The sequence below is a fragment of the Primulina tabacum genome, chromosome 14, assembly GCF_025594145.1.
Source record: "Primulina tabacum isolate GXHZ01 chromosome 14, ASM2559414v2, whole genome shotgun sequence".
Lineage (NCBI taxonomy): Eukaryota > Viridiplantae > Streptophyta > Magnoliopsida > Lamiales > Gesneriaceae > Primulina > Primulina tabacum.
In genome coordinates, this window is record NC_134563.1 from 24,595,618 (window position 1) to 24,622,888 (window position 27,271).

Sequence of the window (27,271 nt, forward strand, 5' to 3'; positions counted from 1 at the left end):
AAATTTTAACGATTTAGAGGACTTTATGAGGGTTCGAGCAATATTTTCAAAAACGTACCTAAACGAAGTACTTTTCCTGAGGTTTTTTGGGCTTGAGGGGTTTATTTTATGGCATAATGGGCCTAAAACCTTTTTAAACTCCCTAAATTATTATTATAGGCCAGTTAGTGCATAAGCTTCTACTTAAACTCTACCCTATCAAATCCTAACCCTAAACCTATCACATGGCCGCCCCTCCCCTTCAGCAGCACCAGCATTTCAATAGCTTTCTTCAGCAGCCACTCGTTTTCCTATCAAATCTTTCAAAAATAAATCTTCCCCCGCCTCTCCGGTGCGCGTTCTACGCAAGAATATTCATGTTTTTGAGCACATAAAGGCTAATGCACTACTTGTACATCTTTTTCTTACCATTCACGCTATATAATGTGGTTGTGTATGTGTTTTCATGAGAATTATTCGACAAGCCATGTAGTAACATTCTGATAAGGGTTTTGACATCTACATGCTTATATCTTTTGTATAACTCATGTTTTCTTGACTTTGTGCAAGGGGTTTTCCGTTTTGTGTTGCTAGAGGGCCGAAAATGTAAAGAATTAAGGGACCTAAGTGCTAGAGTCGGTTAGGGTGCGATGTATTGAGAGGGCCGAACGTTTTCCTTGGGTGTATGACTCGGTTTAGTGATTATCGGCTGATGTGACTAAGCCAGCGATGCAAGGGCCGATACCAGTCATAGACTAGATCTTGGTGGGTCTGATACGAGGCATAAAATGGCTCGAACGCTACTGGACCCGGCCATGAAGCCGATCGACCGAGTTGAGAGTAGGTTGGCCATGGGTGGAGTCTTCTTTGGTAGCTCTCAGGATTTCGTGTCTTGCAGAATGCATGGGGCTGTAAACTTGGGTCATGTAGGTCCAAGAGTGACCAAGGGTGGTCTAGGAAGTTTTGGCTCAGAGCTGGTCCTTGTCGGTTTGGGTTGGAGTCGAGAAATCGCGGATAGGGTAAAGCTAGGATTTCGGGGTATTTGTGCTGGAAATTTCCAGCAACTTTCAAGCGTGGTTCGTAGGTCCTAAGGGGTCTGGAACGAGTGGTTTAAGGGTTGGTCGAGTAGGTTCAAGTCATGGTTTAAGTCGAGAAAATTTTTGCTTGGTTTCGGGTTGATTCGGGTAAAAACCGGTACTCCGATCCAAGTTTTATAACGAATCGTATAAGTTTTGAAACGTGTAAGGTCTAGGAAATTCGAACTACGTAACCTGAATGGATGCAATCTAGAGCTTTATTTAAAATATGTTTTTAAGGATTTTTATGCATTTAATGCATGATTATTGCAAGGTTAGAGTTTATTTCATTATTTTTTAAAAGTTTCATGCATTAGGGTTTTAAGTTGCATTTCGCGCTCAAACGAGTAACGGAGATTGGGGATAATCATGGAAAAATATTTTTATTAAACAATTAAATGGAAAAATACTCGTTCGAACGCGAAATGCAACTTAAAACCCTAATAATATGAGGTGTTTTTAATGGATATTTTGAAATTGGGCTTTGGTGGGTATCTTTACTCGCTGAGTCATATTTTTAACCGGTACGCAAAATTTAGCGAATCAGGGTACTTTTTCAAGGGCTCGGGCAATATTTTCAAAAACGTACCTAAACGAAATATTTTTCTGGAGTGTTTTTGGGCTTGAAGAGTAAATTTAATTGCATAATGTGCCTAAAATCCTTTGTAACTTATTTAATTTAATTAGGGTCCATTATACACTAACCTTTTTAATTAAAAACCTTCCAACTAAACCCTAACCCTACACTCCTCACTCACGTATGCCCCTCCCCTCAGCTACAACAGCATTTTCGAGAGTTCCATCTTTAGCCACCTTGATTTTCTCTCAAGTTTTTAAGAAAACTCCTTCTACGTCTCTCTGGTGTTTGTCCCACATGTAGATATCTACGTTTTAGAGCGTTTAAATGCAAAGGCACTCCATGTATCCCTTTTTTCATCATTCACATTGTATATATACTGATATGTGTATGTCGTGTATGACGAATGCGTGAACTTTGCATGTTAAACGTTTATTATGCATCGGTTGTCATGATTTTGCGCATCTTCGCATGTAATTCACGTATTTTTGTGATCCTTTTGCAAGGGGACTGTCGAAGGGGTTCAAAGGACTGCTCACGTTGAGGTTTATGATGTCAAAGGGCTGGAGTTGGCTAGGCATCGAAAACGTTGAGGGCCGATCGATACTTGGTGTAGGTTGGCTCGATTTTGGCAAGATTGAAGGACTTGGGTTATGTCGTTGTGCATGGCTTGATCTCAACCAAGAATCCAACCCTTTGGAGAGGGCTTTGAGTGACTGAACGTGGTCCATAAGATTTTCTAAGGGCATAGTGCTAGGTTTGTTCTGGGGTGGTTCGAAGGGAGGGTAGGATGGATGATTGCGCACGTCCGCGAGCTTGGGCTAAGGGCGTGGTTAGGTCAGTCCAGGAAGGGGTCCATGGGCCGGTCATGGTCCTAGCATGGTCTAGTTTAGGGCTGGTCCAGCCTAGAGTCGAGCTAGGGTCGAAACATTCGAACCATGGTGCATTAGGGTTCTGTCGCCCATAGTGCAGAAAAATTCAGTAAGGGCCAGGTGGATTTAAAGGGTTCTTAGTGGTCTGAATTGGGTTCTTAGGGGGCGTGGTTATGTATTATTAACTCACAGTTTAATTTGGAAAAAAATTTGTTATGTTTTGGGTCGATTCGAGTCAAAACGGGGACCCCGGACCAAGTTTTAAAATGAATCGCATAAGTTTTGTAACGAGCTCGAGTTTACGTCTAAGGAACATTTATTATTATTTTTTAGGTGTTTTAAGGAGTTCGGTTGGCTTTAGGTCGAAATTATTAGGTCCAGGGGTAAAATGGTCATTTAGGTTTCAAGGGACAAAATGGTAATTTTGCACACGGGTGGAGTTTTTTGTCTTCACAGCGCTCTAAGCACAATTTGACATGTTATATTTAAATGTTTATGTATCACGAGCATGATTTTTATGAAATTATGAAAATACGTTGCATGCTTGATTTTAAGGAAAATTTACGTATATGCAAGATTTTATTAAGTGATGATTATGAAGAGACGTTTTGAAGGATGAAAGTTTAGTGACATCCAATTTTAGTATGAGGAATTGCGAGAAATATCAAAATCAAGGTCATATAGAACTGAACTAAGTCATCATAGGCCGTTTTAAGTTGGGATTCGCAAATGAGAATTTTGGTAGAAAATTTAATTAGGGTTGAGTAGACGTAAGGATAGCTTAACACTTATTTTATTAGAGTAGCGCAGCGGAAGCGTGAATTATTGGGATATTAGAATTAAGAGTCTAAACTGTTTGTTTATCGAAAATAAGCGAATTTCGGGGACGAAATTCAATTTAAGGCGTATAGATTGTAAAGTCCCGAAAATTTGAAGGTCCACATAAACCACATGCATGCATGTTATTAAATTATTTTAAATGCCTTTAATTCATGATTATTGCATGGATGAGTGTTATTTCATGGTTATTTAAAAGTTCCATGCATTAGGGTTTAAGTTGAATTTCGCGCTCAAACGAGGAACGGAGAGCGGGGATATTCAGGAAAAATATTTTTATTGAATAATTATTTTTAATTATTTAATATGAGGTGTTTTTTAAGTACAATTTTGCAAATGGGCTTTAGTTGGGTATTTTCACCTGCCGGGTTATATTTTTAGTCGGTACGCAAAATTTAACGATTCAGAGGACTTTTTGAGGGTTCGAATAATATTTTCAAAAACGTACATAAACAAAATATTTTTCGAGAGTGTTATTGGACTTGATGGGTTTATTTTAATGCTTAATGGGCTCAAAATCCTTTTTAACCATTTTAAGTTTAATGAAGGGCCTATTAGTGCATATAATCTTGATTTAAAAACACCATTAAGCAAACCCTAAACCTAAACTAACCTAGCAGCCATCCCCTCTCCCTCCCAACAGCAGCCTCTTCTCATTTTCAGCAGCAAGTCTCGAATTCTCCATAGGTTTTCAAGAAGTTCCTAGCCGGATTCTCCGGTGCAAGTCCTAAGCGCATATCTTCGGGTTTTTGAGCACATAAACATTAAGGCAGGCCCAAAATCTCATTTTTCGCATCATTCACATCATAATATGCTTGACGTCTTATGTTTTTAAATGGTAATTGTTTAGGTTTTTTGCTCTTTTCATAATTTTAAATGAAGTTATTTTTTTCAACAGTGGGTTGATTTTACAAAATGCATGTTTCGAATTTTATGTTTTTATTTAGGCATGGTTTCGGCCATTTCACTTTAAAATAAATGTTCAGTAAAATTTTAAAATGATCAGGTATTACAGGTAGTATCAGAGCAAGGGTCTTGTATAGTGTTGTGCCACCGTCAGCTTCTACAGCTCAGTTCAAGCCTCAAGTCTGTAAGTTTATATGATTTTAAATGTTTTTAAAGTTTTAATGCTATCACCTACATCTTTACATGATATATGTTTTACAGTACATGTTTAGTTGTTTTTTATTTTTTGGAGATTAAATATTTTAAAAACTAAATTGGATTGCATGTTGGTTACGTTGGAATTTGACATGTCTAAGGAATTCGGTTATTACGCATTAGGAAAGGTTGAAAATAATTTGACTAGATTGATTTGTGGATTTTTGTACTAATGTTCTACTCTTTTGGGTCTTAAGTTAATCATGAAAATTCTGAATGCTTTTGGGACATGTAAATTTTCTAAGAAAATATTGATGATTCGTGGATATTAATTGAGTTAATTTCTTGAGAATTACATATAAGGAATAATGATTCAAAAACTGGGTTGGCCTTTAGAAGGATGAAAATTGAAAATTTGGGATTTTAAGTTTCGATGGAAAGGTAAGAGTGGTAACGAGAATTGATTTTGAGTTTAATAAGCTTAAAGTTATTGAACCTTATGCTACGAGAAACCTATATAATCTAATTAAGAATGCCAAAAACTTATGGGTAATTATGGAATTTTCAAAATTAAGGACAGATTTGGGTAATTTTTGAGGAAATTAAGAATTAATTTTGCAATTTTTAAGAAATTTTGAGACTAGTTTAGCTGTAAGTGAGAATCGAATGGTTTAATTGATAGGAATTTCGATGATTTATGCTTGAAGTGATATTAAGAACCTTGAAATATTTGAGTTATAATGTTATAAGAAATGATAATCAAGAGGATTGTAGAATGAATCAATATTGGGCTTGAAAATCCAAGCGTTAGTGGAATAATATTGTGGAAAATTTAAGAATTTAGAATGATGACAATTTAAGGTAAAGTTGATTAATTAGTTAAGATATAAGATTAGACATTAAGTTAACTTATTTTTGGGGACTTAAGGTTTGATGTAGCATAAGTTTTAATCTTGATCTTAAGAGTTAAAACTATACATTTGTTAGGGTTAAATTTTATTAGAAAGTTGGGGATGATTGATTGTTAGTTTACTTGATAGAAGCAAGTAAGAAGTGAGTTAAACACCATATTTTGAGAATTTTTCTTTTCATTGAGAAACTTGGGAATAAATAAATATATATGTTGGAATCATGTAACTAAGACTATTTGGGTTGCGTAAGATTGAATTTCGAATTTTATGAAATAGATGTTCTACGAAAAATATGGGTGAAATAAAAACCAAAAGAAATTATTTGGGCTCAACATAAGTTACCAACGAACAAATATTAAGATTTTTATAGAATAAGTAACCTAAAATCTTGATGTGTGGATTCTAGTATTCCATGGATTTCAAGTGAAGTTGAATTATTAGAGTTAGTCTAATGCTACCCTGGGATTACTTATTAAGTTTTATACGCTAGTATCAATAAAAAATTAAGGATACATAAGAATGCGACATTCGTTTCAATGATGAAAGTCCAAGGTCTTAGGCCTCATCTATATTGTAACTGGGAAAGAAATAGTTTCACCAAGTAATTGATGTTAGATTGATTTTATTATTTAGATAGAAGATCGATCTTGTATATTTTGGGATTTATGGATTAACACTACTCGAATTTTAGAGTTGCAACAATTTGATATTTAGGATGTACTTGTAATAGTTAAGTTACGTTAGTTTGGTGTTGTAAGGTAAAGATTCAATACCAGGAATTATTATGGGGTTGAGATAAGGTTAACTTTTAAGTGTTACCGGGGATAGAAGTTGATCAGTAAAAATTGGTGCTAAGGTTTCTAAAGTCGAACTGCATAAATGATAATGTAATAGGTTGATGAGCATTATGGATATTTTATAAGTAAAGTGATGTGCGATAAGTTTGGAATTCCACTTCTAGTATGAGAAATTGCGAGAAAGGTCAAATTTAAGGTCATAGTAGAACATAACTAAGTCTTCATAGGCCGTTTTAAGTTGGGATTTTGCAAATGAGAATTTTGGTAGGAAATTTAATTAGGGTTGAGTAGACGTAAGGACAACTTAACACTTATTTTATTAGAGTAGCGCTGCTGAAGCGTGGATTATTATGATTCTAGAATTAAGAGTCTAAACTGTTTGTTTATTGAGGATAAGAGAATTTCATGGACGAAATTCAATTTAAGGGGGAAAGATTGTAACGTCCCGAAAATTTGAAGGTCCACGTAAACACATGCATGCAAGTTATTAAATTTATTTTGTATTTTAATTAAATTATTTTAAATGCCTTTAATGCATGATTTTTGCATGGATGGTTGTTATTTCATGGTTATTTAAAGTTTCATGCATTAGGGTTTAAGTTTCATTTCGCGCTCGAATGAGGAACAGAGACCGGGGATATTCAGAAAAAATATTTTTATTGAATAATTAATTTTATTTATTTAATATGAGGTGTTTTTAAGTATAATTTTTCTAAAATGGGCCTTGATTGAGTATTTTCACCCGTCGGGTTATATTTTTAGCCGGTACGTAAAATTTAACGATTCAGAGGACTTTTTGAGGGTTCGGGCAATATTTTCAAAACGTACCTAAACGAAATATATTTCAAGAGTGTTATTGGACTTTGTGAGTTTATTTTAATGCTTAATGGGCTCAAAATTATTTATAACCATTTTAAGTTTAATTAAGGGCCCATTAGTGCATATAATCTTGATTAAGAAACACCATTAAGAAAACCCTAAACCTAAACTAAACTAGCAACCGTCCCCTCCCACTCCCAACAGCAGCCTCTTATAATTTTCAACAGCAAGTCTCGAATTCTCCATAGGTTTTAAAGAAAGTTCCCCGTTTTTTCGGTGCAAGTCCTACGCGCATATCTTTCGGTTTTTGAGCACATAAACGTTAAGGCACGCCCAAAATCTCGTTGTTCTCATCATTCAAATCATTATATGCTTGATGTATTGTATTTTTAAACGGTAATTGCTTAGGTTGGCTGCTATTTGCATAATTTTAACTGTAGTTATTTTATTCAGCAGTGAGTTGATTTTACAAAATGCATGTTTTGAATTTTATGTATTTATGCAGGCATGGTTTCAGCCATTATACTTTAAAAAAAATGGTTCAGTTGAATTTTAAAATGTGCAGACTTTACAGATCTTATTTGAGAATTTTTCTTTTATGTCTAATCAATTGATTTTTCTCACTTATGGTTATCTTGACTTATATATTTTTGTTGGAATTTATGGATTGACTAATCGATGATTAGTGTTTTATGCAGAGGGTAGTTTTTCTTAACACATGGATCCTTATTTCGAGCTTCAAGATTTCCTATACTACGCTCAGGCGGCCTGATGGCACATTTAACCGTGAATTGAACGAGTTTCTTGACAGAAAAGTGCCTGCAAATTTTTAAAATTTCTAATTTATTAATATTATTTGGTACTATAGTAATTGTTGTATCTTGATTGATATGATTTGATGTGCAATGGTAATTGAAGGTTTTTTCATTATAGTGTTGGAGTTGGTGAGCTTTTCCCGGGGATGATGCCTCAGTTGGAAATTGATCATAATTCCATGCACTATGTAAATTTCTTTCATAGGGGTGACGTCCTGTTTGAGAAAAACTACTAATGAAATAAACCTACAATACATTACATGTTTGGTGTCCGAGTTGGTGAGCTGGTGGCCCGGTTGAGAATTGTTCCTAACTCCATGCGCCAACCTTTATATTAATGTTGAGTTTGTTGTACTCTTGTGTTATCTGTTATCTTGCATGTTAATTAATGAACATTGAAGTTGTTAACAAATTTTTGATTGTTTTGTTATTATTTCTTACTTGTTTTAATTAAGTAGCTTGGTCGGTTTTACATGCGATTTGTTTTCTATTTGAATCAATGAACATTGTTTTCGAGTATAGAGTTGTGTTGTTTGTTTTTTTTCGGAATGTCTTATTTACGGGGAGATTATGCCGAAATTTCTGTAGGCCCAAACGGAAATTTTTTTAACTTGTTTTTGTTGTTGACGCTAATAAATCCTACTCATTTGGTTATTAAGTGGTAATCAGGTGCACAACGTCACAGTTAAAAAATGATGCCGAACTAATTTGTAAACAAGGCCAAAGACATCGGTTTTTTTTACCTATTATTAAAATTTGTCTTTCATTTACAACAACGGTTTTTATATATTGCTTAAATGTTGTCATATACTAAAAACAACAACGTTTTTTATCCGTTGTTAATCGGTTGTCGTAAACTAAAAAGACAATTTTTTTACGCGTTGCAAAAGCATTGTCGTAGCTCATATAATACAACGTTTTATAAGCGTTTCAAAACCGTTGTCTTTGTTACATAAGACAACAGTTTTTATCCGTTGTTGTTGGCCGGGTTTTTAACAACAGTGGTTACAACATCAATTTTTCACGTTGTCTTTTAGCATTTTTCTTCTAGTGACGAGTCCTAACCTCAAGCCATCCTCTGTAAACCCTACTAGACTAGCCTAGACCCCTAGACCAGCCGCGAGCCTTTGCTAACAATCAAGCCGTGCGTGTATATGGGGAGGAGTCCTAGCTTTTGTGGACTCTTCCCTCCTTACCCAGCCACCCTCCAGCCTGCCTAGGGATCCTTCCTCTACTGCACCGGACCCTAATGAGCTAGCCCCGACCAGCCCCAGCCCTTACACGCAGCCCCTCGCTCGAACTCCCCCATGGCCGAGGCTTGTATCCCAAGGAAACCCTAGGTTCGTTTTTTCCTGGCCAAGCTCGACTCCAGCCCTCGTGTTGTACCTTAACGACTCTTTTCCTAGCCCTTAAACAAATTCTATTGGAAGAGCGTCTTTGGAATTCATAACATTTTTCAAACAAGCGTAAAATCATCAAAACTTTGAAAATATTTGTTCTATCATTAAACGGTTCATGTTTCAATATTTTTCATGCAAAAATAATTAAAACAAGCACAATATGATTTGAACTTTGCGACAAAGAAGTTTAGAAACTGCCTTTGCATTTTAGAACGACCAAATATACGATCGTTTGCGTGGGGTGCGAAGAAGGACGAACAAGCGAAGAGGACTCCTTGTTTTTTCCTCCTCAAAATCTTGAAATTGTGTGTGTGTGTGGTGTTAATTTAGGATGAATGGTGTCCAAGGAGCTCTAGAAGTCTTCTTTTATAATTTTCGAAAATTGCATGTTAAAATTTTAAGGTTTTTGGGATTTTTTTAAGGGATAATTGGGCCTTATAATTATTGGTAAATTTGGCCCAATAATACCTATTTAATTGGAAATAAAAGTTTACAAAATTAATTTTCAAAAATAATACTTTTGGTCCTTTAAAAGTCCATCGTTTACCCAAAACCGGCTTCTCGGATAAAATCGAGCTCGTCTCGTAAACAAATTGGACTCTATTATTTTTAGAAAAACTTAATCATATTTAATCATATTAATTAGCCTTGAATAAATTTATTGAAAAAAATATTTATTAAGCAATTTAACACATTTTCATGCATGCGATTTACGTAGGTTGACTTTTGAACGTTACAAATCCTCCCCCCTTAAATAAAATTTCGTCCTCGAAATTATGACTTACCGAATAATTCGGTGTAACGACTCCTTATCTCCGACTCGGTCTCCCAAGTGGCTTCTTTTTCCAAATGATTCAACCACTTGATTTTGACCATTTTTATCACCTTATTCCGCAACCTTCTCTCTCGTAGGACAGGTTTGGTGTAAGTTGTAGTGGTTCAAATTTTTGTACATGTGAATGGTTTGACATGTACTTACGGAGTATCGATATGTGGAAGACATTGTGGACTCTTGCGAGATTAGGTGGCAACGCCACTCGATATGCTAATGCTCTTACTCTTTCGAGTATCTCAAACGGTCCAATGAATCTTGGACCAAGTTTGCCTTTTTTTCCAAATCTCATAACACCTTTCATAGTTACTATCTTTATAAACACGTGATCACCTACTACAAACTCGAGATCTCGTCTTCTTTTGTCTGCGTAGCTCTTCTGTCGACTATGAGCAATTCACATTCTGTCTCGGATCTTAGAGACCATTTCAGCGGCATGCTGCACTATCTCGGGTCCCATCGTAGTCCTTTCTTCTACCTCGTCCCAATGAATAGGCGATCGACATTTCCTTCCATTGAGTGCCTCGTATGGAGCCATTTCAATAGATGATTGATAGTTGTTTTTGTGAGTGAACTCCACATGAGGTAGTTTCGGTTCTCAACTGCATTGAAAATCGATCACGTAGGCTAGGAGTATATCCTCTAAAATTTGTATGACTATCTTAGACTGACCGTCTGTTTGAGGATGAAATGCGGTACTAAATAGTAGTTTGATTCCCAAGGCCGCAAGTAAAGTCTTCCAGAATGATGAAGTGAATCGTGTGTCTCTGTCCGACACTATAGAGACATGAATTCCATGCAGTCTGACTATCTATCGAATATATAGCTCTTCATACTGTGTCATGAAAAAGTCATTTTCACTGGTAGGAAATGTGCTGACTTAGTATGGCGGTCCACTATTACCCAAATGGCATTGAGTCCTTTCACCGTTTTTGACAATCCTACCACGAAATCCATAGTAATGTTCTCTCACTTCCACTCGGGAATGGGAAGGGGTCGAAGCATTCCCGCTGGTCTTTGATGTCTGCCTTCACTTGTTGACAGGTTAAGCACTCGGATACAAAGCGCATAATATCTCGTTTCATTCTCGGCCACCAATATAAAAGTTGCAAGTCCTTGTATATCTTGGTACTTCCGGGATGAACATAATAAGGGGTACTGTGAGCTTCAGTCATATTGTCAACTCTAAGTGAATCACCAATAGGAACACATAGTCGACCTCGATACTTAACAATTCCATCCTCTGCTGAATATAACATGTTGCCTTTTGATTCATCTCGTTGTAATTGCTCATAATTAGATTGTCCTGCTCGAATTCTATCTTGCAAAGTGGAATTTACGGTCAACGTAGAGAGATTAAGGGCCTTTCCTCTAGCATAAACTTCAAGATCAAACCACTGAATTTCCACTAGTAGAGATTTCTGTACTGATAAATGGGCCAAGACTGACCATTTTCTACTCAAGGCGTCCGCCACTATATTAGCTTTGCCAGGATGATAGCTAATGTCGCAGTCGTAGTCCTTTACAAGTTCTAGCCATCTTCTTTGTCTCATGTTTAGCTCCTTTTGGGTGAAGAAATACTTGAGGCTTTTGTGTTACATAAAGATCTTGCATTTCTCTCCATACAAGTAGTTCCTTAAAATTTTAAACGCAAATACGACTGCTGTAAGCTCAAGATCATGCGTCGGATAATTATTTTCAAGTACTTTCAGCTGTCTAGACGTATACGCTATGACTCGCTCATGCTGAATAAGGACTGCGCCCAATCCTAACTTCGAAGCAACGGTGTACAACACATATTCCCCTTGTTTTGTCGGCATCACTAGAACTGGTGCGGTGGTGAGTGGTTGCTTCAACTGATCAAAGCTATTTTGACACTCCGTTCCCCATACAAAATTCTCATTTTTCTTTGTCAATGATGTCAAGAGTACTGCAATGGACAAAAAAACCTTGATGAACATACGATAGTAGCCAGCCAAACCCAAGAAACTGCGGATTTTCCTCACACTTTTAGGCATTGGTCACTGCTTCACTGACTCGACCTTAGATGGGTCGACCTCTACTCCCTCTTTTGACACAATGTGGCTTAAGAGTGCCACCCTCTCTAACAAAAACTCGCACTTGATGAACTTTGCATATACTTTCCGATCTTGTAACACTTGCAAGGTCGTTTTCAAGTGCTGCTCATGGTCCTCTCGGCTCTTGGAATAGATCAAAGTGTCATCAATGAAAGCAATAATATACTGATCGAGGTATGAATGAAATACGTGAATCATGAGATCCATGTAGATTGCCGGAGCATTAGTCAATCCAAAAGGCATCATTAAAAACTCATAATGCCCATAACACGTTCTAAAAGTCATCTTGTGCACAACTGATGATATCCAGACCATAAATCTATATTTGAAAATACCGAAGCTCCTTGCAATTGATCATAAAAATCTTCGATTCGAGGTAATGGATACTTATTCTTCACTGTCACTCTGTTCAGCTTTCTGTAATTGATGCATAGTCTCATGCTCCCATCTTTTTTCTTGACAAATAGTACTGGAGCGCCCCATGAAGAGAAATTAGGCTTGAATTTGATATTTTAATTCTTTCATTTCAGCAAGTGCTAGGCGATACGGTGCCTTAGAGATCTGCACAGTACTAGGCATTGATTCAATAGCAAATTCCACCTCTCATTCGGGTGGGATACCAGAAACATCGTCAGGGAACATGTCCTGAAAGTCCTTGACAACCTCCACATCCTCGATCAATCGACTGTCAGTAGTGGGTACAGATATAATACTAGCAAGAAAACATTGACAGCCTCTTCGAATAAGCTTCTTTGCACAAATACGTGAAATGATATGCGGCATTTGATTGTTTTGTGCAGTCTCAAAGATGAATGCTTTCCCACTGGGCAGTCTAATAGACACTGACCTCCGCCGAAAATCAATAGTAGCCCCATTTAGTGTGAGCTAATCCATGCCCAAAATAATATCGAACTCGGGCATTGTTAATACAATAAGGTCCGTCCATATAATATTCTTTTGCAATTTGAGTTCCACATCCTTAACCATGCTTGTAGAGACCATACGTTCGCCAGAAGGATCTATAACTTTGAATCTCGACTCTATGTCCATTGGTAAGATTCTCAATTGCTTCACAAAAGATTCAATTATGAAAGAATACGTAGCTCCAGAATCTAGCAAAGCATAAGTAGCTACGCCGCTAACAAAATTCGTCCTGATAATATTTTCATCATATTCGATTAAGGCCATAAAATTTTGAAATTTCATATCATATAGGCCCTTTCTAGTTTCTCATATTAGCATTTAAACACTTTAAATTTCAAAAAGTGCCAAGTAAACTCTTAAAACTTCGAAAATTTGACATTTTAACCCCTTGAAATTTTCGAATTGGTCCAAATTTTCTTCACCAAATTTCGAAAATATCTATTTAGTACCTTAATTTTTCAAGCATCTACAATTTGACCTAAATGGTTAGTGTTTGCAATAATTATTTCTTTAAACCCTATAATTTGAAACATGCAATTCTAAGCCATCAAGTTCCATGCACCTTAATTCAATTCCAGCATTCATGCTTATTATCTCAAGAAATAAGGCGATTTAAAATGCATGAATATTAGGAGTACTTGTAATAAGCGTAGTGTCTGGCTCTGCTTGCTCAGCGTGCATCACATAGGCCCTAACAGTCCTGGGTTTTTTAAGCTTTGGGCAATCAGCAGCCTTATGCTCCATTCCTCCGCACTTAAAGCACTTGTAGGTGCCCCACGTGCACTTTCCATAGTGATGGCGATTGCACTCCTTGCAGTGTGGACTTCTCTCAGTATTTGGGAAGTTTTCTTTAGGTGGATGTCCTTGCGGTTTGTACTGTCATGGCAGCTTCGGTGGTCCCGTAAACGGCTTCTTGTTCGGCTGACTTAATTGTTGGGCACAATTCCTCTTGCGCTGCATCTCCCAGTCAATATCCTTCATAGATTGCTTGGCTAGAAAATCTTTAGCAACGGCAGTAGTATGGTCAATAGGATCAGTCAACATCACATCTCATAGGATCGTCGGCCTCAATCCATCTAAGAAATGTCGTAACTTCTCCGCATAATCATTGGCAATCAAGGGCACAAAATGACAACCCCTAACAAACTTCTGCACAAACTCAGCAACAGTAAAGTCCCCCTGGCGGAGACTCATAAACTCTCTCTCAAGCCTAGAACGAATGTCGGTAGTGAAATATTTATCATAGAATACCCTCTTTAAATCCTCCCATGTCAGTGTCGCCAGTTCACTCCTCGCTCCTCTCCCTCCCACCATATAGAAGTTTCGCCCTTCGGCAGATAGATGGTAAAACGAATTCGGTCAGCGTCCGCCATATCCATATACTTAAATATCATCTATAAAGATCTAATCCATCCTCAGCCACAAATGGATCAGTAGTGACAGAAAAATCCGCGTGATCCATCCTCCTAAACAACTCATAGACAGCTTCTGGTCGGACCCTCGCACCATTTCCCACGTGCTGCTCTAGTAAACAAACCATACCGGAAAGTACACGGGCACTAGAATCTTGATTAGGTGAAGCAGGTAGAATCTCCTCCTCCTGCCTATCCTCATTATCCCTATTAAGAATCCGTCTAGGAGGCATCTATGTACAAATCGTCTATACTACGTAACCAACATGCATTTAAAATTTTTTAAATGACACATGCATCTAACCTCCTATATCATGTATCATGAAAGCATTTAAAATTCTGCATATAAAGTTTTAAGTAGTAAAAACTCATAGACTCGAGGCGTGACTTCTTGAGCTTCTCGTGGCAGTGACACAACCCTTTGGGAATCCTTTGCTCTTATACCAACTGAAACGCCCACTACTTTTAAACCTTAAAATCCTACTAAATTTTTTTCTTCAATATTCGAAACTTGCAAGTTTAAAATACTCAACATATCCAAAACTCAAAAATCAATTTAACATTTAAAATCTCAAGTGCATAAAATCCATAAATCGTCAATTAACAAAAATCCTTCGTCAAATATTAACCTGATCAATACTTACTTCAAAATAAAGCATAAAAATCTCTAATTAAATCATTAACAAAATCTTTAAAACTTTGACTATGAAGTTAATGCGGAAAATAATGTATCTCGGGAGTGTACTGTCGGACTCGATCCACTCAAGCGTTAGCGGCTCCATCAATCTCATCCTCACCTGCAACATTCAAACCTAGTGATTATAATGACTCAGCACGTTCTAAAAATGAGTAAAAAATAATACATATACAAGCACATGCATTAAAAATCATACTTTTATTCAAAATAAGCCAGCATAAATTTGTAAGCATCATAAATCGTCAAATCATAAAGCTTTCCATCATTTATCATTTTGGGTGAAGTTTGATCTTTGAAAGTGACTAGTTGTATCATTTGGTCGACTGATCAGTCTTACCTCACCATTGCGCATGGGGACGGGCACTAGGAACCGAGGTAAATGGAATACGATCATTGGGTTCCTTCTAGGGCCATCTCCCGTAAATGGGCTCTCTCTGGGGCTTTCTCCCTCACGATATTACCAATAATCATATATCATATCCTTTTTGTCACAGTCAATTCACATCCTTCAAAATATTTTTCTTTTCTTTTCAATCATAAAATATCGCGTCCTTTCCAAATTCGTAAAATAGCCTTTTAACAGTAAAAATTGCAAAGTTTTATCATAAATCATAAAATCTCATATTTTCATCACAAAAGTTTTAAAATATTATTTAGCATGTGTTATAATTCTTTGTGACACTGCCAAACCATTTTGTACTACCCAAGTGTAAATTGACCGATTTGCCCCTAGACTCAAAAATCCTCTATTTTGACTTTAACCTAGTTTTATTGACTCGAGACTATCCCAAATAACTATTTAAGCTCTAAAATTTTTATTTGACGAAAACTCGAGCTTTTTGATTTAGTTACTTATTTACTAAACCATGAAGCGTTTTAATCCCGAATAGATTTCAAATTTAATATTTTCTTCCCAATTTTTAAACATAAACTTTTCATTCCTAAACTACCCCCGTGAGCCACGAACCAACCCCCGTGGACCCATGGTTCAAACCATCTCCTTTTACCCTAGCCAATACGAACCCTAAGCTCTAAGTCAATTCGAACCATCCCAAACACCAAGCCACCCTCGAGCCACCTAGGACCAGACCTAACCCTGACCCTCCTGGACCCTACCTGAACCCTCTCGGACCAGTGCACCAGCCCCCAGCCCACACGAACCATCCATGCTCAAGACTCCTAAGTCGCTGTCGTCCCTCATCGAGCCACCATGGACCGTGCTGCAGCAGACCATGTCCTAACCCCAAGCCATCCTCCCTAGACCCTACTAGACCAGCCTAGACCCCTAGACAAGACACAAGCCCTTGCTGCTGATAAAGACGTGTGCGTGTAGGGGGAGGAGTCCTAGGGTTTTTGGACTCTTCCCTCCTTACCCAGCCACCCTCCAGCCTTCTTAGAGAACCGGATTCCCGAATAAAATCGAACTCCTCTCGTAAAATAATTTGGACTCTACTATTTTTAGAAAAAATTAATCATAATAATAAGCCTTGAAAAAATTTATTTTAAAATAATTTTATCGTGGTCATCTCCGATCTGTTTTCCCCATCCTATTATTGAATATTCGAATAAAATCTTCAATTCTCATGAAATCATGTAATCTAATCATTTAATCATGCAATTAGACCTATAATTATATATATACATCAAGTAAGCATTTAAAATTAATTAAATAAAACAATTAAGCAATTCAACACATTTACATGCATGCGGTTTACGTGGGTTGACTTTTGAACGATACAAAAGCATAACGTCATAAAATCTTAAAGTAATCTTAATGCAGAAATGTAGAACCCGATAAATCAGACTACGTATAAGCCACACATAATTACTATTATTTAAATTAAAATGATTTTCACACATGCATGAGGGTTTAATTCATTTTAAAATTTTTTAAGTCATGATCATTTATTTTAAATCGCAGAAGTTTAGTTTTATCTTTTCGGTTTAATACGCGAGGCCGGACTGGAGTTGGAGTATTGAGATAAAATTTAATAATAAGAAAATATTCCTAAATTTAATTTAAGTCAAAGAATAATTTATTTTAATGTACAAGAATGTTTAAGGATTTATTTAATTAATTGGAGTTAAGTAGTAAATAAGTTCTTTTATGTCCAATAATTAATTAAAAGCCTAAATTAAAATGTGTAATCAATGGGGATAAATTAATCTAAACCTATTTTATTTAAGAAATTGTAACTTAACATGATAGTAATTTATTTTAAGACCTAGCCATGCATGCAAGAAAATTGTTATCCTAAATTAAATTATTAATTCACTAAAATACGTAGTATGTGTTTAAAACTTTAAAGAGTCAAAATTCATGAATTAAGCAATATTTTTACCACACATTTGATAGCAATTTCGGCCCCTTGGAATCAAATCCTCACATGCTTGGAAACTCTGCATTTTTGATCATTTTCCTTATCCTTTCTTGGTATGATAATCCCTTCACCTTTAAATCACCTATAATTAATAATTAAGAAATATCTTTACCTTCATTTTGATAAGAAAAATCGGCCATCACTCCCCCTAAATCACCCCTCAATCCCATGATATCACACCTCATTCCTTATCTAGCAAACAAGTAGGATAGAAAGATTTGTTTGCCATTCTACCTCCCCATTTAATTAGTAAACTTCCCCTTCATCCCCTTTGCATTCTCTCCATCCTTACTCTCGAAAATTCAGAGAAAATCAGTAGCAAAAACTTGAGCCATCAACAAGAAAATCAAGAAAGAAAGTAAGAAAGAAACTCCGTCTCCGTCGCGCCGTGTTCGTCATATTGTTTTTTTTATTCAAAACAAATTTCCAGGCATGTAGATACCGTTCTTTTCTCTTCAATCAAGTCATATATACATTTTTAAACCATATTATGTTCATGAAGCACGAATCCATCGAATTTGACAGCACATAATTTTCGAAAACTTGCACAGATTTTTTCGGCTCTTCCTTGTGCTTCACAGGTTGGCTTGTTTTAGTGATTTCAGGGATTGGCTCGGTTCCAGGCGCTCAAGGCTGCATCTAGGCACGTACTAGGGTGTGTTAGGATCATGTTGGTCCATTAGTTCAAGCCCCATGCACGCTGGATGAAGACTTGACAGCAACTCTCCCTTAGTTGCAAGTTTGAGTCTCGATTCCTTTGTTTTGGTTGTCTAAGTTGAAGGTTCGGATCATGGTTGGTCTAAGGCCGGTAACCATGGTTAGAACCCTTCCTTAGCATGTCTAGGACGTGACCAAGATGGCATTTCAAGGCTTGGTTCATGGTCCCATCGATTTTTAAAACAAAATATACAAGTGCCCCTCGGTTTCATTTTTCTGTTTTGGGTGTGTGAGTTTCGGTCTTGGAGTGTTGGGTGGATCTTGGTTGGCTTCTAGCCCTTAGCCATGGTTCATACAATACCTCATGATGTCTAGATCAATCCATGGTCGATCATATGGCCACTGGAACGACACAAGACAACAAGTGATCCACACCATCGCATCGTACAGAATTTTGTTTGGTGTTCTCGGTTTCAAGCTTCGGTTGTCCTAGGTGTTTGCTTGAGTTGTGTTTGGCCAAGTTCCCTTAGCAATGGTTCAAGCCACACCTTAGGACATTGGAAAGAGACTCTGATCAGTGGTTCAAGCCCCAATGGCCTTGGTTTTGCAAACAATGCAAAGGAAAGCACGGCTGTTGTCACGGCTTTGGACAGCAGCTTTACTGCGGTTCAGAGGTATCGTGCGAGTCCTTGGTTGGCTTTTAGCCTATGGCCTTGGACTGGACAGTACCTCAATGAGTTAGGGAGGTCATGTTTTTGGCCGTTTGTGATTTGTTTAAGGTTAGTAGTCGTACGAGGATTTACGGTGCAATGTGCCAAAGTGACTCTCGAAAGAGCGTTTCACGATTTTGGCCTCCATTCACATTTTTCGTGTATTACAGCCCTAGGGTCATGTTTTCCAGTATTTTTGGTGTATTTTAACCATGGTTAAACGATGTTTCGATGTCGGTTCGGGTTGGTAAAAAACCATGGTCGAATACTAAGTATGTTGGACATAATTGTCTCGTTTTTGGTTCGGTTATGAAGTGTTGTTCAAGTTAAGATTATTTGCATGTTTCTCATGTTAGAATTAGGTCGCAGCGAGCCTGTGAACGATCCAACTCATTCGGTAAAAACATGGTTATAATTATATTACGTGCATAAAATATAAAATGTTTATTTTTGAAATATATGCGATATGTCTTGTGGCCACCTTACGCTTATGGGATTGCTTCACCCGGTGACTTACGACCGGTCTACGATTATGTATGGGTACGGATATCCAGTCCAAGGGCTGTGATGATCTCTACCGCCCAGTATACTGTGGTTTAGTCTGATCAGACGTGCATGTTATGTTATGTTATGGGCCACTTGCGTAGAAACATTATCTCTACCAAAAATTACGATATGATATGTTATGACAGAGCTCTATCGAGCAAGCTTTTACGTATGATTTTCAGATATGCACGTATTTATAATTACTCATGACATGATTTTCACCTTACGCTTTACGATACAATATTTTTACGTTACACGAAATTTTATGATATATTTACTTGTTATTCACGATATATGTATGCTGAGTCTTTAGACTCACTAGACTTGATTGTTGTAGGTACTGATGAGGTCGAGACCGAGGGTGGAGACCAGTGAGCTAGCTTGGGTCAGCAGTAGTAGGAACCCGAGGACCTCATGTTTCAGTTTATGCATTATTTTATATTCAAATCCAATTTTAATATGTTGAATGATTTTTAAGTGTTTGTTTTGAAAACAATATTTACTTCCGCTGCTATCTTAAAAATTAAACCTATTTTATCATATCATTTTATGAATGTTGCATGATTATTTATTTAAAGAGAAAAATTTTAAATAATTCCGCAAATTTACAAATACGAAATACGGGCCTCTACAAGAAAACTAGCAAAAGTTCTCAGGTTATGTGTACCATCAGTCCAGTTAGTTCAACCATCAAGTCCTCCATAATCAACAACATCACGCTCACCTACATCTATTACACCTGATGAGTTTATTGACTTAGCAAACCTTAAACATGATAACAAGTAATACATATTTATTCACTAGCAACAATGAAAGATACTTTTAACAAAATAGATTTTCATGAACACGCACAACTTTAAACCTTTTTCCTTTCATCATATACGTATATGTTTTCCCTTTTTATTGAATTCAGGTCGATAACTATCGTATCAGCTGCAGGTCGATGGATCTATCTATGTGTAACCATTGTACCAAGCGGCGGGAACATCAGCGACACTCTCACCCGTCAACTGGGCCTTGGCCTTACGTATAAGCATATCTTCATAACCTCGTATTAGTCACAATCAAGTCACCTCCTTCAACCTTTTTTTATTTTCATCACTTTATGATTCATATCACCGTATTAGTCACATTATTTTAATATCATCATTAGTCACAATCAAGTCACCTTTTTCATATCATCGTATTAGTCACATTATTTTCAACACTTAATGATTCATGCACATAAATCATTTTTATTTTTAAACGAAGCATGCACACATCTTTTAGCATTGTAGTTTCTCATCATAAAATTCCATAAAATTTCAAAATAAAAATTTTAACTTTCATTAAAGCATCGAGGACACTGCCATGACGACTAACATTTTTCAGTTGCAAAATGACCGTTTTTCCCGAGAAACCCAAACTTTCCCAATTTATCATTGGACCATAAACTGACGACCCAAATCCATCCAAACTTAACATAACACCTTAAAATACACCCAAAATCATTTTTTAGGCATAAAATTAAGCTATTCGACTAATTTCTCAATTCGTTTTAAAACATAAACGTACGTCTCGGTTTTAATCTGAATCTACTCAAAACATAACCAAACTTTACCAAACTTGAACTATAGCTTATTAACACCTAACCATACCCTATACAACCCAAATTAAGCCAATTAAAACCTTTGAACAAGCTTAAGACCTTGCTGGAAATTCTTGCACATTTTTTGAGTCCCTAGCTTGATCAAACCTTATGCCCCTTCCTTCCTAGCCCTATGCCGACCCAAACAGCTCCTATTCAACCTTCCTAGGAACATGACCGATCCCCTTATACCTACCTATATCAGCTCTAGCGAGCCATGCAATATGACGTGAACGGTTCTCCCTACAAACTCGCGGCCATAGCTAGGTTGTGTCCTAGCCGTGCGCCTGCTACTCCTATCCCCTCCAGCCTTTTGTGGACCACAAGATCGCCTGGAAAGTACCCCGCGCAGCCCTTTCATTCTTTTCCAACAAAAATTCAACCCTTGCCCCTATTGATCTCAATTCGTGCAGCCTTTCCATCCTTACTTTCCTGCCTTCCCTCAAGCCACCTTGGACCATGACTAGACCCTATTAGGCCCCTTAAACATTTCTCTACTGCACCTGGTTGCCGCGCCCTCCTACGAAGCCAACACCGAAAACCCTAGCTTATTCAGACCCCAATTTTCATTCAATACTTTGCCTCACCTATACAGCTCTTAACCGCGACCCTTAACCACCTTAAACACACTGAAATTTATCCCTTCCCATGGCCTTACCTTGGCAGCCCCTTTGTGCATCATAAACATGAATTTAAAAAGATGAAAACTCTAGTTTTGTTCATGTTTTTCCATAAAAACGAAAATATAAGATATTGTACCACATTTTTCATGCAAACATGTATCAATACATATAACATGATATAAATTATGAGTGAAGGAAGATTAAGGCGTGACTTTGCGTATATCACGCACCAAAACAATTTTTTGTGATGCGAAGAACATCGACAGAGAGGGACAGGACTTGCTACGTTTCTTTTCAAATCCATGTGAAAACCTTGAACTGGCATGTGTGTTCGTGTATGGCTGCTGCCCTTAGAGTCCTAATGCTCTAGGAGGTGGTGTGCGCGAGTTTGTGTTGTGTAGAATTGGGTTTTGGGACTTGTTTGATATATAAAATACATGGTACAAAATTAGGCCCAATAATAATATTAGAATAGGCCCATTAGAAAGTAGGTAAAATATTTTGTTTATAAAGTTTTCGAAAATTTTTAGCTGAGTTCCCAAAACATCCCTACCGGTTTAAAATACAACTCGGCACGTAAAAATATCTCAAAAAGCCTTATTTCGAAAATACCGTTTAAAATATATCATATATTAACTAATTAAAAAAATCATTTAATAAAACTATTTTTTCCTTTACGGTCCCGGACCAACATTCATCGATCGCGTCTCAAATAATCTTTAAAATACAGTTTTATGTACTTTCTTTCTTGCCTATCCAGGATTTGAATATGTCTTTCCTCGCATGACATATTTGAAGTCAACTGCAGAGGCTCATAATTCAGTTCATGTGAAGGATTCGACATGTAATTTTGCAGCATTGAGATATGAAACACATTATGCACTCAAGCTAGCGTCGGTGGAAACGCCACTCTATAAGATAATGTCCCAATCTTCTCTAAAATCTCAAACGGTCCTATGAACCTTGGACTAAGTTTTTCTTTCTTGCCCAATCTCATAACACTCTTCATAAGTGCTTCTTTCACAAATACGTGGTCACCCACAGCAAACTCTAGCTCTCTTCGTCGCTTATTAGCATAGATCTTCTGGCAGCTTTGAGCACTCTTTATTCTGTCTCGGATTTTGACTACTAGCTCTGCTTTTTGCTTGATTAAGTCCGGACCAAATTCTCGTCTTTCACCAACCTCGTCCAAATGTATAGTCAATCCACACTTAATTCCACAAAGCGCCTCATAACGATCCATTCCTATAGATGATTGGTAGCTATTGTTATAGGTGAACTCCATTAGAGGTAACTCCGGTTCCCAACTTCCTTGGAAATCGATCATTAAGCTAATAGTAGTTTCTCCAAAATTTGAATCACCCTTTCGCACTTACCACCGGGGAAGAAACATTGTACTGAACAATAACTTTGTTCCCATCGCTGAATGCAGACTTTTCCAGAAAGACGATGTGAACTTCGGATCTCTGTCATAAACATTAGATATTGGAATCCCATGAAGTTGGACTATCTCTCAAATATACAGTTCTGTATACTGCTTCATGGTGAATGTCGTCTTAATAGGTAGGAAATGCGCTAATTTCTTAAGATGATCAACTATCATCCAAATGGCATTGAAACCTCTAATAGTCCTTAGCAATCCCACTACAAAGTCTGTCGTAAGATTTTCCCATTTCCACTTGGGAATAGGAAGTGGCTTAAACTTACTTGCTGGCTTCTGATGCTCTACCTTAACTTGCTAGCATTTCAAAACCTCGGACACAAAACATAAGATGTCTCAATTCATGCCCGGACACCAATACAATGGTTGCAGGTCTTTATACATCTTCGTACTTCCAGATGAATGGAGTACGGAGTATTGTGAGCTTCCTTCATAATAACCTCTCTTAGTCAATCGCCACTAGGAACCCATATTCGATCTCAGTATCGAACTACGCCATCCTCTTCAAAGTACAGCTTTCGACCCTTAGACTAGTCTCTCAGTCTCTATTTTTACAACTGCTCATCAGAAGAATGACCTTCGCGTATTCTATCTCTCAGAGTCGACTGAACAATAATAGTAGAAAGATTAGGAGCCTCACTCCTAGCATAAACTTCAAGCTCTAATCACTGAATCTTCGCTCGCAATGGTCTTTGAACTGTCAATTGTAAGATAATTACTGTCTTTCTACTCAACGCGTCTGCAACAGAATTAGCTTTTCTCGGGCAGTAGCTAATATCGCAGTCATAGTATTTCACCTACTCCAACCATCTTTGTTGCCTCATATTCAACACTTTTTGGTGATAAGTATTTCATGCTTTTATGATCAGTGAAAATCTTGCACTTCTCCCAATATAAGTAATGTCTCCAAAACTTGAGAGCAAATATTACTGTTGCGAGATCAAAGTCATGAGTCGAGTAATGTTTGCGAAAAATTCTACAACTGCTTCTGTAGTAGTCTGTTGAATATCAGTGGCAACTGATTTAACAACTTCATCAATGTTTGCAAATGATAATTCAGCCTCTGTGTTAAGTTGAGATCCTGCAGTTCAGGAATGAGGAGCATCAGTTGACGGTTGTGCATCCTTTTAAGAAGGAGCAGTTACTTGCTTAGCAGATTCAGCAACTGGTTCCTCGGATATCTTTTCCAGTTGAACTGATTGTTCAGCTTCCTTTTCTGATGAACGATCTAGGGAATATTCTGGAATGATCAGTTCTTGATCTAGTTCCCAATGCTTAATTTCCATCTGTAGAGATAAAAGAACTGTGTCCAGCTGGTCATAACTGCTTTGTCGTTAAAGGCAGTTGGACTAGTGGGATCGAAGTTTTGGCGTAGCTGAACAACCATTTGTTTTATTTTCTTTGCCCGTACTTGATCAAAGAAATATTTCTTCCTCTGCAACTCTTGAGCCACTGAAGTTGCTTTGACCATTTTCAGAATAATGGTTTCCAGGGCAATAAACTTCTTCAAAACTGATTTGTTTTGCTGTTGCCTAGCAAACACGACAGTTCTAAACTTTACCCATTCATCAAAAGTTTTGAGCTTAGCCTCAGAAAATTCATAGACCTCTTTCCAGATGAGGTCAATATGGGTTCGAATAGTGTTTGTTGGTCTGGGCTCTTCTGTTATTTCCTCTTTTCCCTTTGAGTCAGTCAAAACATGAGAATGCTCAATCCTGACCTAGTTGTATCAATTTGTTCTCTGATCACTATCCCTTTAGGTCTGGAAAAATGGCAGAGCAATTGGGCCAGAGATAGTGATGAGTGGAGCTTTAACTCCAATAGATTTCTTATTTTCACCAGATTCGGTGAAAGTCTTCTTGAGAAGAGCAGTAGATGGAGGTAACTGATCATCAGTTGAGGATCCAACTGGTATTGCTCTCAGAAAAGTAGCCTTGGTCGGCTGTTCAGCTCCCGATTGGATCAGCCTCTTAGTTGGAATGGTGCCCACATCAATTGAAGGTTTTGTCTTCTGAGTTTTGGGCTTCTTGGAGATCTTGGGAGAAGGAGTCTTTTCAGAATCAGTTTCATTGACAATCAGTTTACATTTGATTTCCTTTTTCTGAATTGCCATTTTGGCTTTTTTAACTGATTTGGGAGCCCCTTGCATCCCAATCTCCTTTTCCACCTTGACAAACTGCTCAAGAGAGATGTCAAGCTTGAGTTTAGGCAGCTGAATACTCTTGGCATTGAAGATTGTTAATTTGGATGTCCTCTCAGATGAGTCACCCACTAAAGCCTTTCTCTTCAGCAGATAGATAAGCTGCACATCAAAATCCTTCCTGTTTTGAAGACTGAAACATGTTCTTCAAAAGATTGAAGATGATACCTTTTCAGTTCAGTCTTTTTCCAGTCATGATGGCCGTCATGGCTTGAAATTTCTCAAACGTGAGGGCAACAAAAGATCATGCTTTAGCTAGAAGCCCTTTGGCCATTATATCAGCTAGTAACTGTATTTCTGGCTTGAGTTCCTTCTTGGGATCAGAGACTTTGATTTTCCGACCATCGGCAGACAGCAGAGTTTGCATCTCCTCAACATCAGAGGATTTTACCTCAGAAATATTTGATAGCCCATCAGTTGGCAACTGAAATAGGTTGCTGAAGGATTCTTCGTTGATCATCAGCAACAAGTTGTTGATGGTGGAGGAGATGTTGCCGTCAGCAGAGATAAAACCGTTGGCGTAGAGATCTTGAATCTCTTTAGGCTAGATTTCTTGGCAAGAAAGTCCCAAAAATGTCTTCAGTCCAGCAGCTTCTATTTTGATAAACACACTTTTGATAGCATCATCTTGAACAGACAGGACTGAATCAAAATAAGTAGCCATAGCGTTCAACATATATGCTGGAACTTTGTTTGCCATTTCTCAAAGATTGATTATCTGCGAGAAAGAAAGCTCAGTGTATTGATTTGCTCTAGAGATTGAAATGCACGTAAATGAAGAAAGACTCAAATGAGGCAGGGATAAGTACGTTTGTATGTGACTGTTCAAATTTTTGGACACATGTCAGTCAAAGATAAATTGAATAGAATCTTGTGTACATGTGATAAAAGTGTGTGTAGAATTTAAATGGGCTACGTGGGGCCACGTTTTAAAACACTATTAATTGAAAGACATGCATTAAATGTGTAATAATCAGTCACATCACTTATTATGGAATATTTATCGATTTATCAGTTAACTTATTGGAGAAGATCAGTTAGGTCAGCAACTGAGTGATCAGTTATAGGCTGAATCATTTCAGTTAAAGGCCAACTGACTATTGTCTTCTCGTTATCCGTTTATATTCGATATTCCCCCTCAATAAATGCATGTAAATAAAAGAAAGTGTAAAGGAAACTTAGTCCAGATCAGTTAAGTCCATTCTGGTAACTGATGTCTCTTCATCTTTTTCATGTCTTTTTAAGAGCTATCTATAAATAAGACCATTATCATTCGATAATAACAATTAAGAACCGATGGATAGTTCAGGTAGTTCCAACGTCCCTCATCATGCAATGACACCTCGTCGTTTGGAGAAACTAAATAAGTCGCTTGAAAAATTCATCTTTACAAAAGGTGATGTCAACATGGACCAAGGTACATGAGCTCCAAACGATTCAACATGATGGATTAGTTGCTACTGTCAAGCAGAGAGCAACTGCAAAAAAGTAAAGAGGCGTGCTAAAGTCAACCATACTTCAGAGCTTGTCACTGATGATGTTCTTATTCATCTGATGCTTATGAAGGAGAATGTACTGGAGAGTATTTCTTCTTCAGAAGGCTTCAGGAGAATTAACAGTCATGAATTGACTAATTGGTTTTCCCTTTTGGCAAGATGCCTCTGAACATGAGATGAATCGTGTAACCTGGTTTAGATTTTATCAAAAAACTTGTTGATTCGATTCAATGTTCTTTCCTTATCTGCGTATGGACTGATACCAGTTGACAAATAATTAACTAACTGACAATGACTAACTTCATTAAAATATATTTGATTAACTGAATAAGAATAACAACTGACATATCATTATTAAAGATTGATATAATTAAGATAAATAAATTAAATCAAGAATATTGCGAAAATGAGAAAACTTAGTCTCTGGTAATGGTTTGGTGAAGATGTCAGCTGCTTGTTGTTC

At 37.2% G+C, this 27,271-nt stretch overlaps 1 protein-coding gene across 1 annotated transcript; it reads right to left on the bottom strand.

Moving 5' to 3' along the window:
- Positions 1-12,697: 12,697 nt before the first annotated feature.
- LOC142523865 (uncharacterized) lies at positions 12,698-13,809 on the bottom strand. The gene is made up of 3 exons (XM_075627594.1): positions 13,715-13,809; positions 13,094-13,247; positions 12,698-12,979 (listed from the first exon to the last, which is right to left on the bottom strand). The coding sequence occupies exons 1-3, from the start codon at positions 13,807-13,809 to the stop codon at positions 12,698-12,700; spliced, it is 531 nt and encodes a 176-aa protein (XP_075483709.1).
- Between the last annotated feature and the right edge of the window lie 13,462 nt (positions 13,810-27,271).